Source organism: Choristoneura fumiferana, chromosome 22 (genome assembly GCF_025370935.1).
Source record: "Choristoneura fumiferana chromosome 22, NRCan_CFum_1, whole genome shotgun sequence".
Classification (NCBI taxonomy): domain Eukaryota; kingdom Metazoa; phylum Arthropoda; class Insecta; order Lepidoptera; family Tortricidae; genus Choristoneura; species Choristoneura fumiferana.
The window spans coordinates 788,033-807,186 of record NC_133493.1 but is presented as its reverse complement, the minus strand read 5'-3'; the positions used below and the strand labels follow the sequence as shown (position 1 = coordinate 807,186).

The 19,154-nt window shown below is 36.6% G+C and overlaps 1 protein-coding gene across 1 annotated transcript in view; it reads left to right on the top strand.

Moving 5' to 3' along the window:
* Positions 1–1,672: 1,672 nt before the first annotated feature.
* LOC141440561 (uncharacterized) overlaps positions 1,673–19,154 on the top strand; it is a 30,968-nt gene continuing 13,486 nt past the window's right edge. The window contains exons 1-4 of the mRNA XM_074105113.1: positions 1,673–5,311; positions 5,639–5,850; positions 6,451–6,655; positions 8,569–8,675. Of these exons, the coding sequence (XP_073961214.1) occupies positions 1,744–5,311; positions 5,639–5,850; positions 6,451–6,655; positions 8,569–8,675 (4,092 nt within the window). The 5' untranslated portion in view covers positions 1,673–1,743. The remainder of the gene's footprint in view (positions 5,312–5,638; positions 5,851–6,450; positions 6,656–8,568; positions 8,676–19,154) is intronic.

Genomic DNA, 19,154 nt, shown 5'->3' with positions numbered 1-19,154 from the left:
ATTGAAATTTCAAGATTTTGCTAAATTCCCTTAAGGATTTCTAAAAATGTCATCGTGATGTTCATTTACGTTGTATGATAAACACCCATGCAAAGTTGTATGTCTCTAGACATAGCGGTTAAAAATTTAGGATTATAATAATATCGGGTTAAAAGTAGCCTATGTGTTATTCCCAATTTCCAGCTATTTACATTTAAATCCATTGAGTCGTTTTAACGTGAAAGGATAACACACGCATGTACGATTTAACGATGGGAATGCGTAATTAATATTCTTCAACTCCTGATCACTGATTAAAAATACCTATATTAGTTAGTAAGGATTGGAATTGGAAAAACATAATTCGCAGTTAAAATTGGTGCATGTAGCTTAGCACAAGGCAACATTTCGATACTACACAATTCAACAAAAACTTGATATATAACACGTTTTTTTTTTCTAAATTAAAAAAGACGAGTAATTTTGTCAAAACTCTCACACTTATCAAATATCATGACAAAATATCGCTTCTTCCCACGCATCGAAAGTGACCTAAATTCGCAAAAAAAGAAACGTCAAAAACAATAGTTCCAAACCGGTTATCAGCTCCTGTACTATTTTAAAAGCAAAAAGGGTGCCAGCCCTTAGTATTAGCACTTTATAAAGAACCCACTCGATTTTTTGCAAGTTTATCTTTTCCAGCCAATGCCCCTCTGATGTACCCTAGTGCAGCGCAATAAAGTTTCTTATGGCTCTCATTTACGTTTGCAAGTGTAAAACTTATAATTGCAATCAAACCCTCAATGAAAAAAGAACAAAATAGGGTTTCTGACCATTTAAGCGTGCAAGATTTATTTAGGTCACTACATGAATTGTGACAGATCGTGTTAGATAATTCTTTGTGTTTTTTATACCTTTGTATTTTTCCCCTTTCAGCGTCAAAATAATTGAAATGTATTTTATTCTGAATTTTTGACGTTTGACTGTTGGGTGAATATTTAAATAGTGAGGTATTTGGTATGGTTTAGAATAGATAATCATCTGTTTAGTATGCTTAACATTACATTTCCATCTGTTTAGTAAAAATAGCAAGAAAGGTACGTAGAGCTCGTAAATGTCAATTAAGGACATATTCGCTATTTTATCTAAAGCCATACTTATACCATACATCATACCATACCTATTCCTTTAGATAAAATAGCTAATATGTCCTTAATTGACATTTACGAGCTCTATGTGAGTTCATAAAAGATTACTAGTAATTAACATTAAGTAAAATAAACACTTGATTTAATAACATAATTACTATCAGGTTGAGCAATTATTCATCCATTAATAAATATCGTCTATTTTTAGCACTTATTTTTGGCGAGTGCTTAGCAATCAAATTTAATATTTTATCAAGAATCGCACGTCATTTGTTTCCAAAGGCGAGCACATAACATCTGAATGCGTTTTCGATCCAATTGTTCTAAATATACCTGTCTCTGTGTGCAACTGCAGTTTTGGCAGCCACCACTTCCTCATATCATGCAAAGTTGCGAAAATAAGTAACTACACGAAATAACGCAGTGGAAATTAGTCCTTAAATTCAGAGTTTGGGATCGAGTGTTGAGTGGAGTTGTAGAGCTTGACATTTCGTGTTTACTACACCAACGTTTCGGGACAGAAATAAAGTGGTCCAACCCACAAATCGGTCAGACGAACACTGATTTTAGATTTGCTCACACGTTTGCCAAATCACCTGAAAACTCAGCCGTAGCGATGAACAGTAAGAAAAAAAATAAAAATAAACAAAATAAGCCCCCCAACCCAACCCCACCACAGAAGGAGGAAGTGATTGATGCTGTGAAACCGCCTGAAGAAGTAATTGAAAGTGTTGAAAATAGGGTGCCAAATATTGTTAGTGAAAATGTTGCTGAAGTGAAACAACCTGAAGAAACTCCGAAGAAACCTAAGAGAAATAGAGGTAAGAAGAAGAAAGATGATGAAAGGAGTGATAAAGAAGACGATGTTAAGGTTGAAGACCCGGTACCGCCAGTACCAAGTCAAGCGGTCGAAGATGCGTTAAGCGATGCTAATATCGCCCCGACTGCCCGCAAAAAGAAGAACAAGAATAAAAATAATCAAGCAGAGCACCTTGATAACAAAGATATTAAGGGTGAAGTAAAACTTGAAAACATTGATACTAAACAAGAAGTACCTTTCCAAAAAGAGGAAGAAACTGAAACAGAAAGTAAGCCGTCTAAGAAAAAGAATAAAAAGAAGAAAAATCGCAATGATTCTGAACGATCAGAAAAAGAAGACGTTTCCTGTACATCAGCTTTTCAGCAATTACTAGTAGAAGAAGAAAAAGCTAAGGGAAAAAATGAAAAAAATACTAAACCATCTAAGGACCAAGAAATTGTGAAAGAAGTATTAGGTACGCCACAAGTAAATGTAGCAACTGATGTAGCAGAAGAATATTTACTAAAAGATGAAGTTCACAAAAATAAGAAAAAGAATAAAAAAGACAAGAAAAACGCTCCCATTGAACAATCAAAATTAATCGACGAAATGAAAACTCCAGAATTAACAAAACCCGATGTAAAGTCAATGCCAAGTGACGAGGTTGAATCAACTAACCAATTAATTGAAAAAGAAAACACTGAATCCTTAAAAATATCGGAATGCGTTCCTGATGCTTCCACAGCAGAACAAAAAAGTCCAAAGCTCAAAGCCAAAATTGCAAAGCCTGTAGAAAAAAAGAAGAAAGAAAGAAATGACACTGAAAAAGGCAAATCTGAATGCATTGATCAATTGAAAGTCTCTGAAACAGAGTCTTTGCCAGTTACAAATGTAGCTAAAAGGGAAGCTTTACCAGCTGTTCCTTCAGAAAAAATCGTTTCCCCAACGGAAATAAGCCCGGACTGGCATGAAGAAGTCAAAATTGATGAGGATAACACATTCGATGTCAGTTGTGGAAACAAAGATGAAATAAATTTACTACTGCGGCCAAAAGAAAACGCCGAGAAAAACAGAAAAAGAAAAAAGTCTCCTAAACCTAATCAAAAAAATGAGATACCAACAACTCCCGAAACTACAATCGAAGCACCTCATACAAGTAAAAGTGATGTAATTGTGGCAGTTGCAGATACTGCAATCATGGCACAAGATTTAAAATCTAAACATGAACAGACACATATTTCTGAAGACAAAATTGAACATGCCAAAGCAACAACAGAGAAAGTACAACCATCAAAAGGAAAAAAGTCACCAAAACCTCAAATAAAAAATGAACAAGCAAGTTCTGAAGTCTTTACTGGTATGCCTTTAGTAGATACACCTAAAGATGTTACTATTTTATCAAGAGAAATCAGTTTAACGAAAAATATAAACGTAAATACTGAAGAATTACCGGTCCAACTTCCAGAGACTAACATCACTGAAGAAGTTAAAAAAGATGAATCTGAGCGTATTCCAACTCCGGTTCATGAAAAGAGTAAAAAAAGGAAAAAGTCACCGAAACCTTCAATCGACATTGAAAAGGCTTCAGGCTCTAAAGAAAAATCAAAAAATAACGTGTTAAATATTGACGATATAATTATAATACAAGCTGAGGTTGTAAGTGATGAAAAACCACAAAAAAGTGATACATTCATTGCCTCTGGAGAAAACATATCAAGTTCAGATGACACTCAAAATGCCAAAGTGAAACCTGACTGTGAAAAATCGAAAAAAGGCAAAAAATCTCCCAGGCCTATTAAAAAAGACCTGTTCCCAGATTTTAAAACTACTGCCGAATTGACTGAAGTAAAAGATTCGCACGGTGATGTTCAAATTCCAGTGACTCCTAAGCCTTCAGACATTAAAATATTACCGGGTACTATTCCTGTTGAGGTAGAATTACCTCAGGTTGAACCAATGCCGTCACCAAGTGACATCACTCCTGACTTTGTAGAGTACCCGAGATGTTCAAGTGAACAGCTACTTGACAGTAACAACAACACAGTTATTCAAGAAATTATGAATGTTGAAACAAAATTAGGAGTTCCTATTGATAAAAAAAATACACCTTTCATTCAAAGCACGGATTTAATAACGCCAGAATTAACTACAGGTGAAAGTGAAGCCAAAATATCACAAACTGAACCTGCAGTTAGAATCACAGATGAAAAAACTGATTTGAAATCGAAAGTAATGGAAGTTAATCAAGATATGGAAGAATTGAGATTGTCTATTGAAAGATCTCTCGCAGAATTGACATCTTTAGATAAAACAGACCCAGAAAACGTTAAAAAGATACAAGAAGACAAGAAGAAAAATGCTGAAGAAGCAGTAATGCAAATTACACCAGTTTTACCTGATGTAAAACAAGTACCAGATTTAGTTAAAACCGAAGAAGTTTGTGGTGTAATTAAGGAGCCCTTGACAGAAGAAGTGGTCATACAAGAACCGGTGTGCCCAGAAAGAAAAGATCGTAAAGGAAAAGGCAAATCAAAGAGGAAAGGTAAACAAGAAGTAGCTCAAAGCTCAACCTCAGAGTCTGCTACTAATACTACAACCGAATCTAAAGAATCAAACCAATCTAAAAATGAGAAGCAAGAAGATAAAAAATCTGAAACAACACAAGAAAAAAGCAAACAGCAGACCAGTAGCACAAAAGAAAATAAAGATTGCGAAACCTCCCTTCATCCTGAAGAAAATATTCATACAGATTTTGAACCAATTGAAAATTTCGAAGATGCCATGACTTCAAGCGTAGACGATATAAATAAAACATTTGAAATCATCGCTAACGAAGCTAGCCCTCGGTTGGATAAATCTCATAACAACCCTGAAATAAATGTCACCGCACCTCAAGAAGACGAAAGAGGTGGTAGACAAGAAAAGCAAAACCCCGTTTCGCCGCCAAAAAACTTGTTAGGCCACCCCGACATTCCTGTATCATCGAGTAGAACGGACTATAAAAAAGAAAAGAATAAAACACCGAACTATAGACAAGCCAAAGTTAAAATAAAAGACTTGAACGATGATAACATTGAGGCTCCTGAAAAATCTAAACAGTCTAAGGAATCACAGACAGAGAGCAAAAGGAAATGTCTCAACCAGAAGAGACTTGACGAATCTATATGCGTCACTAACAAGAATGAAGACTACGTATACAAGTATAGTTTTCGGAAGGTGTTCCTGCAGTGTGCGTGCCATGTCTGTAAAAAGGATTTGACGCAGTCTCGCGTGCCATGCAGTTACTGCAACTTGGTTTTCTACTGCAGTCAGAAGCATAAAGACGAGGATTATCCTCAACACCAAGCGTTGTGCTTTGCTGTGTCCACTATCTGCCATTTAAAAGGTGCGTTACTTTATTAGGTACTAGTGTTTACCCCGGGATATCAATTAATTCCCATGAGAATCCCCAAAAAATAACCTTTCTTGAAAAACAACCGTGCGAAATTACATGACTAAACCCAGTGGTTTAAGCCCTGATCCCTTAGGAGTGATAATATCAGTAGTAATAAATATTTAGTAGGAATTATTAGGATATAGGTAGGTAGGTAGTTAAATTTTTTCATCGTTTTTTGCGAGAGAATAAATTCTTATCGTAACATACAATACAGTACGCATCCAGCATAGCAGTCTTAATTATACATAATAACTTTTCACTATCCTGAAATTCCAGACCAGAAATTCATCTACGCCGACGCCCGTAACGTGACAGGCCACAACTACCGGCTGCTGCGGATGCAGACGATAGTGTCCAGCGAGAAGGTGCTGAAGCGGCGGCTGGCTGCGTGGGAGCAGGAGGCGCTGCTCTACCCGCGGGTGTGCGCGCGCGCCGCCTGTCGGGAATGGAAGCAGGCAGCGTTAAAAGATTGCCAGGGATGCGGGCAGGTATACCAACAATGATTCTGAAGTGAGTGTAACGAGACGGGTCACGAGAAGCTGATGAGCAATAGTTTCGCGCTTCGTCTCTCCTCGCACCTCGCTCGCGCCGCCTGCCGCGAGTGGAAGCAAGCGGCGTAAAAAGACTGTCAGTCAGGGATACGGCCAGGTGGGTATACCGACAATGACTCTATAGTGAGTGTAACGAAACGAGTCAAAAGCCAAGTCACGAGCAGCGGAGGAGCATTCATCTCGCTCATCTCTACTCTAGCCCCGCTCGCTTCTACGCTTTTTATAGTAGGTGAGCCGAGAGGGCGTGAGTGATTCAACCGAGAATTTGATGACATTTTCGATTTTTTTTACGTCTTGTAGGTACTTTTTATAGAATAGATAACCTGAAAACTGTAACAGAATCTTCTATTCTACCATATCAACGAAAATGTGCCCACAAAAATCATACATAATGACTCGGGAGCACACTTGGCGCATATAACCAGGAGATCCGAGTTCAAATCGCGTCCAGTGCACCTTAAAAAAATCTTAGATTTCGTTGACCAAATGGTAAAAAGAAAACAGCACCCCAAAGCAATTTGCATCAAACTTTTACAGATTTCGTATTGCTCGGAGCACCCCGACCATCTTCCCAGCAGCCACGGCCGCTGGTGCAAGTCGTACAACCTGTACCGCTCTCTTGTGCGCCACCAGCAAACCCAGGGTCGGCTGGAACCCAAGCTGCCCACTAGGATCGTAGAGCTGAATCCGATGCCGGATAACATCAACGAGGTTCTCGCTGCTATGTACGAGGAAAGGATTGGTAAGTTATCATATTCTATTTGTTCTAAGATGATTCAAATGACTCATGATGATTATGTAACTTTGTGAGGCGGTAACATTTTTTTTATTTTTTCCAACAGAGATATAATGCTTGAAAAAATGAAATCACATTAAAACTGCTGATTGTTCGAATATTTGAACTCAAATTTGCTAACAAATTGTTAAGTTACTGCGTAGGCACTGTGTTATATTAACTTACTTTCTTTAATGAACGCCCTTACATTGTTGTTTCAATAGGCCGCAATTGCTAGAGGTGAGGGTTATCGGTAAAAATAAAAGCGGTAAAATGAACGAACTTATTATTAATTTGCAAGATTGTTCGTCAGAGTCGGAAAGAGACACTCCAAGTGTTGAATAAATTATATTTTCAAATTCAAATAAGACTTTCAGTTCGATAGCGTAACGTTTAAACTAACAAATAATGCTATTGCCACTTTTAGCACTAGGTGCATGCATTGTATCGATAGTTTGCGTAACAGCAGGAGAAACTCTAGTTCCGTCAGTTTGGCGTCTGTCATTTGAATCATGTTGGAACAAATAGAATAAAGTGGCCATTAGAAAGTGGTGGTGCAGGACCAAGTTTGCGATGTCCTATGATGGTAGACCACACATTAGATGACGGATTTTTAAATGTGCATAGAAACAAGAAACTCTCGTGAGGCCCCTCAGACTGCGAGGCCGTGGGCGGTTATCCACGTCGCCAACATCTTCCCTTTCCAATTCTAAATTATACTTATGTGTATATTCGTACACTGTCCAAGGTATATTATGTTTGTGGAATTCCACTCTTGCCTTTTGATTATTAACCAACTTCAAAAAAGGAGGTGGTTATCAATTCGGTTGTATTTTTATTTTTTATTTTTATGTTTGTTACCTCAGAACTCAGAACTTCGTCATTTATGAACCGATTTGATTTTTTTTTGCGTTCGTCTAGGAATGTCTTCAATTAGGTCCCATAAGCACCAAATCAGGATCTCATGATTGGATCTTAAGGAAATCGAGGGAACTCTTCAAATGTTGTAGGGACGCCTATAGTATAAATTGGATATATTTAATAGTAACTCGTGCATTTGCTCTTGAAAATCATCATTTTGGTGAAGTGGAACTGATGATGAAGACCACAGTTGACCATCGGAGTTACTACTCAATAACAAGTATTTCACAGGTTGAATTTTAATTACTTTAACACAGTTGCTAAGAAATTTATGCCCCTCGTAATGCATATGGTAAAACGGGTGTTGAAGCACCAGGACTCCTCAATAATGAACGTCTCTGCATCAGAAAATGCAATCTTTCGTAAAAGGTGACGAGCGGTTGATATTAAACTATTGTATCTTAGATTATTTATACTAAAAAGCGTGAAAAAAAATATAAAAAAAATGAACCGACTACAAAAAACCATGAAAATAATTTTCTACCAGTCTGAAGTCGGTCGGTGCTTCAGCACGAGCCAGCAGGAGTGATTGAAGCCCAATATACCTATAGTTCGTAGGTGAGGTAGATGACTATAGGTCCACTCCTGCTGGCTCGTGCTGAGGCACTGACCTACTTCAGACTGGTAGAAAAATATTTTCATGGTTTTTTGTAGTCGGTTCAATTTTTGTTATATTTTTTAAAGTCCATAGCTTAATTAAACCACGATCTGTCGTTTAGTGTTAATAAAATAAAAACTCAACGCGTCAAAGAAACTTTAATTCAATATAAACCAAAAAGAGAAAATAACAAGATTAATAAATAGTCTATAACTCTGTAAAGTATATGTCTCTGTAAACACCCATTAAAAATCTGCCAAAAAAGTTACAAGTGCTACGATTTTGAACATGATGATTTGTTAGTTGTTTTCTAACTTGTGTTTAATAAACAGTCATTGTATAGTGATGGTCGTTCCTCTAGATATGAGCGACATCGAGTACGCAGCTCTGACGCAGCTGGCCACCGCTCCGCTCACCGCTCTCTACTGTCTGCAAGGCTACAGGCGCACTGCCAATGGGATTACTAAGGTTTGTACGTTACCTAGGGTACTCAGAGACATCGATTACTCCTATACTATAGAATTTAAGCATTAAATGTACCTACTCGTACTAGCCATAACCCCACGACTTCGTGCGTGTAGACAACAATGTAATATAAATATTGGTTTTTAATGGAAGGTGATGTAACAGTTTTTTTTTTCATAACAACAAAACTACTATACAACAAATGAATATAAGAATCATCATTGAAAATAATTCGTATCTGTAATTTCTTGCTAAATTATTTATTTTAGACGAGGTCGCGCGCAACAGCTAGTATTATATTATTTATAAATATCTTTACCTTCTTGCTACATATTCCTTGGAATTATAACCTTCCTTCCTTATTAAATATAATATAATAAGGAAATTGTTTGAAGTATAATATTAATGCCATAATTATGATCTCTCAAATTCAATTGAAAACATAAATTGTTGTGAAGAGGTCGTGCAAAATGCGTATTACTTCAATTCACTTTCCAACCGTATCGGTTTGTGTGTTTCTAATGTATGTGCAATGTTTATATATGGAAGACGATTTGATTCCTGTGATGTCAGTCAAAGGAAACGTAACGCCATTTTCAGAAGAAATCACAATCGTGAAACTCGGAGAAACTGTGGAAATAATTTGCACAAATAGAAAATTGGAAGTAGCGGACTTAGGTTTGACGCTTGTAAACGAAGATAAGTCCAATCCAGCAATATCGTACATTGGATCGCGAAAAGCGATCAACTCTACATCGGTTAAATGGGTGATAAATATAGACAAACAAAATATGGCAATCGCATGTGCCTATCGGGATCCATTAGTACTTTATTTTCATACTACATACTTTGTGAAATCTGCTCGTTCATTAATCAGCGATAGCCCAATCAACGTTGTAAATTTTCGCTGTCAATCAAACAATTTGGTCTCCCTTCACTGCACTTGGACGACGACTTGCTCATTTGCTGGATTTAAATTGTACGTGATTGATAATAATAATCAGCCTTCAATCATCTGCGATATTCCTTTGCACTTAATTAACAGAAGCAAGTACGATCTATCGTGTTCGTGGGATATGTATAAAATTCCAAGATACAATCCAGAAGCCGCTTTGATTAATTTTATTATAGAATTTTGCAACTGCACACTCTGCTTAAACGAAACGCATGTTTTTAATCATCTTTCGATTGTTAAACTCGAGCCTCGAGCACTTGGAAGCATATCCAACATATATTCAAATAATAGACCAACTATCATATTTAGTTGGGAAATACCTCATAAGACATTAATCTTATTAGATGGCGTTGAACATAGAATACAATATTCAAAATTAGGAGGTCAACGATACGAAACAAACGTACGTGGAGTTATTAATTCAACTATTTTCAGTGTAGCACCAACTGTTCCTTTCCTAGTATCCATGAGTCTCCCATGTTATGACCGAGAATATGAGATAGGAGTGTCACTAAAGACCAAGCAGGCAGTAGGAGAAGAGTACTGGTCTGATTACCAATGGACGGTTCATAAAACAGGCCCAAGGCCTGCTGATGAACAAGACACTGATGATGCCACGTGCTCAGACTTGGATGTAGACGAAACTCCACAAATAATGCAGTACCTTCTGAAAAAGTTTGAAAAAGATTTTAAACGCGGACAGTTGGAGCTAAAAAATGAAATAATAAAGTTGACAGAAAAAGTTGCTTGGATGGTTTTTTTTAACTAATTCAATATAAGGCATTTTTTTATACGGTGTTTATACGTTATTCTAAAAACCTATACTTTCGAATCCACCATCGTCCTGGAAGAGTAAAAAAATTGTAAAAATATTTTTTCAGCAAAAATTCTTTCAGTAAAATTACTGTAAAATGTATTTAACGAGGGTATGCTGCCAGCCTTTTGCTACGGGGGCCTTTTTGCATTTAATTTAGTAGGTATTAAGTTTTTAAGTTAAGTATTTAGTATATAGGTTCCCAACTGTGTGTGTACTCTTTATGTGGGTTTCTGTCAGTGAGGAAATTGTATATCGTCCATGCTATGCTAAGAATGCACGTGTCTTTAATATATAAGCCGGATCCGTTGAGCAGACGGAGGAGGAAGAATCCTGCTCCTTCGGTTCAAGTAAAGTCGATTTTTGCTAGGACACAATATCTTGCGCAATCTACTTGTCTGTACAACCTTATTGATCAACAATTAGATATAATATATACTCCTTGACCAAGTATGAATGCAAAATTAAAGTATCAAATTGGATGAGTAACAAAAGCTACAATGATACTGAAAATTTACTTAAAAACATTGTAACTACCTTAATTAGAACTTTGTGAAGTGGATAGCAAATGGCACTCTATACTGCAGGGCCCATACACATACACACACACACACACGCACACACACACACACAAATATGTAATAATTATTATTAAGAAACTTTTATAAAATAAGTACATCTAATGTTTTGAATTAATTTTCATAATATTTCATTAAGTGTAATTTTCATTTTTTACAAATTTGCTATTTAATTTGTTAAATTCAATTCGCTTGTTTAGATACTAGTTGCAATTGTACCTACTTTTAAGAAAGAGCGGAGGCTCTTCATTACAGGTATATTCTTACCTAAAAAGAGGCTCCAGCCACAATTAAATGTCACACGCAATGGTTTATGAATAAATTATTACTATTATTTATGATATTTTTTTCGTAATAGGTATGTGTGTTTTTATTTGGGTAATTATTTGAGGTGTAAGATAAATGTTACAGAAATAAAAACACACATTTTGATGTGGTCTGTTTTATTTTGAACATAAGGATATGTACCGATAAGATGCTTTATATTATAAAAGATCGATAAAGTTTATTTTGGTTAAAAAAAGAAAAAATCCAATTTTAACGGTAACGAAAATGAGCACCGAGACCACGAAAAAGAACATTTTGTTTATTTTAAAATCTTATAATTGTACTATTTGAATGAAAATCCGATCATAATGAGAAAACGAATAAGCATTATTTAATTAATCAGGTATCAACAGAAATAGACAATCGATATCTATATAAAAAAAATTAAAACTTGACCACGAAAATGACGACTTCAAATTGTCATTTTTGTAACCTTGTAAATACTATCTAGAAATTATTTAATTTGATAAAACCAAAGTCAGGATCGCCGGCTGGAGATGATTAAAACTATTTTATGTGTGTATAACTTTTACTATAGGATAGTTATTACTTCGGTACACAGCGTTATTAACAAGCTCACACTTCGCAGACCCGTAATAGAATGATTCCTTGACTTGAGATCGGTTCCTGGAAGGCTTAGTATCCCCACCCCAGAATATGTTAAATGGCGGGAACCGGAAATACAGTAACCGATTTCATGTCAATTAAATTCTTTTATTTTAATTAATATTTACTGTTTATATTGTCACTTAAATAGATAGCCGTAAATTGTAATCTTTTAATTTAATATATAGTACATGTTTATAATTGAATAATAAATATTACTTAACATTAGTATTAAATGATAGTACCATATTTTAACACTAGAGGGCTAGCTAGAGATAGAGGACTGGTTTAACAAGAATATAAGTGATAAAATTATAATAAAGCTTACAGATTCGTCCATCCTGACTACCGCTACCACGCCCTCGTGAATTTAGTTTTAATCGTAATCTTCTTCCATAAGTATCTAAAAATAACTTAATTTACTCTAAAACTATTCTTTATAACAATTTTTTTATGTCATTGCATAGTGTAAGCTTTGTTTAGTTTGGAATTAAGTCAACATATATATTATTAGGTTCTTCATAATTCATCAAAAATACAATTAAATGTTTTTATTTGATCATACGATCCACTAATAACTAATATATATTTTTTTAATACAATTTTAATTATTATATTTTTACAACTAATAAAATCTAATAACAAGTACCTACTCTTAAATCAATTCATTATTATCTTACACAATTCATGATTTATGTATAATTTAATTATACAATCTATTGAATTCTGTTTACTATTTGACTATTTTCACAGAATGTTTAAAACAAACTAAATTATTTTATCTTATTGTGGTGTAAAAACAATCTGTTATACAAATCTGTCATAATGATAATCTCTTTTTTTTCTTAATTACATATACCGCTTAAAAAAAACCTTTCATTAACGTCCAAATCCTTCCACTAATTAACCACACTTCATATATAATTATTAACAAAACCATATTTAATCCAATCCATATTATTTAATATAATCTATATTATGTAATCCAATCCTTATTATTTAATGTAATCCATATTATTTAATCCAATCCATTTTATTTAATCCAATCCATATTATATCCCTCTGAAAAGAAACAATTAACATCCTTCCAATAACATAACCACTTCAAAGTGGCAACAAATCATCCTTCCATCCAATATGTTAACCATTCATTAATATTTTTATCTCATTTTACAGGTGCTAGTTTCGTCGATACTTAACTTAACGAATCCTCAGTTATACCTGTTGTAATAACTACTTATTTTCTTCCTCCATTTCATCTGAGCTAGAACTATTTTCCGATCGCTTAAAATTTAACCATGGATGTATCTTTTCAACCGGATATACGCCCCTATAAATAGCTTTTCCTTTACGCTTGGTTATTTGAGTATCTTCTACCGTGTACCTGTCATTACTCATTACATCTACAATTTTATATGGTCCTAAACATTTAGCCATAAGTTTCTTGCTTTTTCCGGGGCACAAAATAGACCTTTCTACCCTAACCAAATCACCTACTTTAAATTGCCGAGGATCGCATCTAGCTTTATCAAAACGACTTTTTTGTTTTTGTTGCGTAATTTCGACATGTTTATCTACGTCAGCTCTAATTTCTACCAGTTTATTACACTCTTGTTGAACTTCCTTATTAACTGAAGACTGTAGTTTACCTTCAGCCATACTTGTCAAATTGAATCCGAATAATACCTCCGCGGGTGTATGTCCTATACCTTTATTAATTGTGTTATTCAAACCCCATTGAACCTTTAAAACTTTACTGTCCCATTCAGTCTCGTCCTGCCCGTGATTCATAGCTGTCAAAGAATCCAAAATCGTGCGGTTATACCTCTCCACTTGCCCGTTCGCCCGTGGAGTGGCAACCGCATTCATTATATGCTTAATGCCGAGATCTTTTAAAAATTTTACAAACTTCTTACCCGTAAAAGTAGAATACCTATCGGTTATCAGTCTAGTGGGGCACCCAAATAAAGAAAAGTATTCTTTAAAAACCCTAATAGTCGTGAATGACTTTGTACTTTTAACTGGGTTCAGGGTAATGAACTTGCTATAAGAGTCTATGATTACAAGCAAATATTTGTTTCTGCGTTTGCTCGCGTTAAATGGTCCCAGATGGTCAGCATGCAAGGTATGAAAGGGTTTAGATACCTTAGCTATCGGGTGTAAATAGCCTGACTTTTTACCTGATGGTATTTTACTATGTGCACACTCTAAACAAGATTGGACATATTTCCTAGTAAACTTGTTCATCTTCGGAAACCAGTAAGTCTCTTTGATCTTATCCAGAGTCTTTTCCACCGAAAAATGTCCGATGTCATCATGGCATGCCCTTAATATATGCCACCGTACTCCCTTGGGTACTAACCATCTGTTACCATCGCTCGTTACTCTATACACGCAATTGTTCTTTATACAGAAGTTTTGCTTGACATCTACTACATTATTCGACTCGGGATCCTGTAAAATATTTTTGATTCGCTCTATCTCACTATCAGTAGATTGTACGGTTTTTAACCAGTCATCAGAAATTATACAAACTGTTGGCAATTCCAAATCAACCTGAGTTTTAGTCAATTCATTGGGTAATGGATTACGGCTTAAGGCGTCCACATGACTCATCCCTTGGCCAGCCCTGTACTTAATTTCGCAATCAAACTCTTGAATCAAACTCCACCAACGAGCCACCCTTGGAATCATATCTCTCTTGATGAAGGTGGCGCGAAGTGAGTTACAATCCGTTACAACAGTGAATGGCATACCGAGGAGGTAAGGCCTGAACTTTACTAAAGAAGAAACTACCGCCAAAGTCTCCAGTTCATAGGCAGAAAAGTGTTGCTCGACCGATGATGTTTGGCGGCTGAAATATGCTACTGGCTTCAAGTCACCATTCTGTTGCCTCTGTAGTAGAATACCCCCACTCCCCACTTACTTGCATCGGTATGCAACTCCGTTGCCAGTAATGGACTGTACAGTGCCAGTATTGGCCGAGAGATTAGTTTTTCCTTTAATTCATTGAAAGCTCTATCCTGTTCGCTATCCCAGACCCAAGGTACATTATTCCTTAGTAAGCCTGTGAGGGGCTTGGCTACAACAGCAAAGCCTTTAATGAATTTTCTAAAAAAACTGGCCAGACCAAGGAATTGGCGGACGTTATGAACATTCCTCGGCACCGGGAAATACTTTACGGCTTCTATCTTCTTGGAGCCTGGCTTGATACCACCAGCAGTTACTTCGAACCCAAGAAAATCAACAGAGGTTTGAAAGAAAAAGCATTTACTGGGTTTTAATGTTAAGTTAAACTCTCTTAATCTTTTAAATATAGATTCTAATTTTTCTAACCCATCGTCGACAGTTGCTGAAGGTACCAAGACGTCGTCCATATATGCTACCGCCGTACTGAATCGAAGTGGTCCCAAAGCCTTGTTTACAGTCCTCTGGAAGACGGCTGGCGCGTTAGCTAGGCCAAATGGCATCCTGTTGAATTCCCACTGACCATCTGGAGTTATAAACGCAGTTTTTGGTTTCGCTTCCTCCGACAACTCTATTTGATAGTAGCCATTTGCCAAGTCTAATGTAGAATAAAAGGAATAACCAGACAACCTATTCATCTGATCCTCCATGCATGGGAGAGGGTAGTGCTGTTTAATAGTTTTTCTATTTAATGCCCGGTAATCTACGCAAAGGCGTTTATCACCAGTCTTCTTCCTAACTAATATTATTGGGCTGGCATAGGGAGAACTAGACTCTCTGATAATTCCATTAGTACTTAATTCGTCTACCATACATTGCACCTCTTCCCTTTCTCTTTGAGAGAGCCTATATGGCCTATAAACTACTGGTTGATCATCGCTTAAATCAATTTTCATTTTTTCTAAGTCCGTACAGCCTAACTCATTCATTGAGGTCGCAAAACAATCCCGGTAGGAATTGATTAAATGTAACAAACGATTTTTTTGTGTTTCAGCAATATTACCCACGTTTAACTCACTTAAAGTAAATGGTTTTAGCAATTCTCTGTTCTCAATCCTATTAACTTCACTAAACCCAAAAGACTCCATGACAATCTCTGCCCTGGCAATCAATTCATGTGTCTTGAAATTGATTGGTTTTTGGCTCATTGGAGTCACTAATATACGACCTTTCCCATCTTCGATTGAATATATACCCTCCTCAACTTGATATTCCCTACCGGGTTGACCTCTGTAGCTGCCACGAATATATAGATCTCCGGACATCACAGAATTGCATTCAACATCTAATAAATCGACGCCCTTGACAGAGACGTCGCTAGACACTCTTAACTCAACGATTCCTTTACTAGTGACGTCCGTATTATAATTACTAGTAAATATCAACTCTTTTCCCGTTTTTAACATTTGGATGTGCGGTTGTTCGGTAAACGTCTGTCCAACCAACATTGGATACTTAAGGTATTGACTTGGCACAACAATACAAATGACTTTAGCTTTTACACTTTGAATTTGAATCTCTGCCGCGCAAGAGCCCAAGGAACTCACAACTGCACCTCCAAACCCTACCATTTGTCGACTAATGATACTATCAAACTTGTCAAACATTCGCTTCGCCTCGCATTCTCTTATCAACGTTAAGTCACTTCCAGGATCGACCAAACAAGTCGTCTCGTGTCCGTTTACCAGAACCTGTTGGACATATTTAGACTTATTTGGTTGAAGTGCTTCATTAATCAGTAATACCGATTTGTCCTTCTTTTCATCGTGATTATTCTCATTTTTGAAACGAAAACATTCGGACTCGAGATGACCAATTAAGGAACATTTTGTGCATTTCTTTATAGGTTTAGGACATTTCGACAACGGGTGGCCATCTTGTTTGCAATTGTAGCAACGTATGTTAGAGTTAGTAGGTTTATTTACGACACTTGTATTACTAGATTTAGGCTCTCGAAACCTTTTATTTGAATTTAAATTCCTAAAAGGTGCGGTTTTGACATTTCGCAAATAAGCTAAAAGTTTATCAGTGTCGATGAATTGTGCTGCCTCAGCCCCAAGGCGAACTGACCTATCATCTATCCCAAACAAAATGCATTCTACCGCCCTTTTTCCTACTATGTCGCAACGGTTTAATAAAGAGCCTTTTGCATAGTAATAGTCTTCAAGTGACTCGCCAAACCTAGCTCGCTTCGCTAACATATCTGTCAACATTTGACCGTAGTTCTCTTCCGATGGAAAAGCAGATCTAAGTTTGGCTTGCCATTCGTCCCAGGAAAACAAAAGTGTCGGTAAACCTTCATACCACTTTTTCGCGACGCCTACCAGTTTTGGTAACGCATAATGTATTATCTGACGTTCAGACCATTCGTATAAAACAGCGCATTCATTTACTTTTGTTAACCAATTCGATATAGTTTGGTTTTTAAGTGAAGGGTCAAATTCTGGCACTACATTAATATTTGAAAAAGTTTCTTTGCTATTCTTACGAGTGGATCCAAAATTATCCAACAGCTTTGTAAATTGAGATAAAAACTCACGCGAAGTATCTCCCGGCTTTGGGGATTGATGCAGTCTATGTGAAAACTCGTTGCCATTCCGTGGAAACTCCCAGTTTCTATCGGTGCGTCGCGACGGCTCCCTGGATCTGTCGTAGCGTCGCATCTGTTCACTGGACCTGCTACGTCGCCGTGATGCCCGGACTTCGCTGTGGTGGCTCCTGATCCTGACATCGTGTTCAAAAGAGCGGCTTCGGCTCCTAGTATTTCTTCGCCTTGATCCCCTGCTTGGCGATGGGGTCCGCAAGACGTGTCTTCGTGGATTACGCGTATTACTCCGTCTAGATCGAACAGGTGTAATTGCATCTTCATTCATCGTCTCCGTTATTCTTGGATTTGGTGCCCCGTCGTCATTATCCATTATTTAATCTGTATAACAAATACACGGACATCAAATATTCAAAACTTGTTTTTAATTAACCTAACCTCATAGCAAAATAAAGCAAACAAGTTATTATGCAAAACATACCCAAGGAGTTGCCTTGGCGGTACATTTTGAATAAAGTTTATTAATGATCCATCCAGAGGGTAGCCCTGGCTATGTCTCATTAGTAAACATTTTGTTTATTGCTTATTTATTCATACTAATATATAAAATCGCAAAACATACCCAAGGAGTGGCCCTGGCGATATGTTTTGAACTAAGTCCATTGATGCTGCATCCAGAGGGTAGCCCTGGCTATGCCACATCGATGAACACAGTGTTTGTTCTTAATTTACTCATACTAATATTATGTAAGGATACAAAACATACCCAAGGGGTAGCCTTGGCAATATATTTTGAACGAAGCCCATTAATGGTACATCCAGGGGGTAGCCCTGGCAATGCCTCATCAATGAACACTATTTATCTTAACTTATTCACACTAACATGCACGGATACAAAATATACCCAAGGTGTAGCCTCGGTAATATATTTTGAACAGAATTCACTAATGTTGCACCCAGAGGGTAGCCCTGGCAATGCCACATCAATGAACACACTGTTTATTCTTAATTACTCATTATAATGTACAAGGATACAAAACATATCCAAGGAGTAGCCTTGGCAATATATTTTGAACAAAGCTCATTAATGATACACCCAGAGGGTAGCCCTGGCAATGCCTCATTAATGGACACTATATCTTAACTTATTCGTAATAATATGCACGGATACAAAATATACTCAAGGGGTAGCCTCGTTAATATATTTTGAACAGAATTCACTAATGATGCATCCAGAGGGTCGCCCTGGCTATGCCCCATCAGTGAATTTTTCCGTTAGTTCCTATTTATTGGCACTAATATACAAGGTCCCAAACATACCCAAAGAGTGACCTTGGAACTATGTTTTGGACAAAATTCACTAATGATACATCCAGAGGGTAGCCCTGGCTATGTCTCATCAGTGATTTTTTTTATGCCAGCGTTGTATCAATAACAACCAAAGTTTATAATCTCTTATTTGAAGTAATTAAAGGCAAACTAAGTTTTATGCAAGGAATTATTACGTACCTTAATGCATCCCACTTCTGACTTGATAAAACCAAAGTCAGGATCGCCGGCTGGAGATGATTAAAACTATTTTATGTGTGTATAACTTTTACTATAGGATAGTTATTACTTCGGTACACAGCGTTATTAACAAGCTCACACTTCGCAGACCCGTAATAGAATGATTCCTTGACTTGAGATC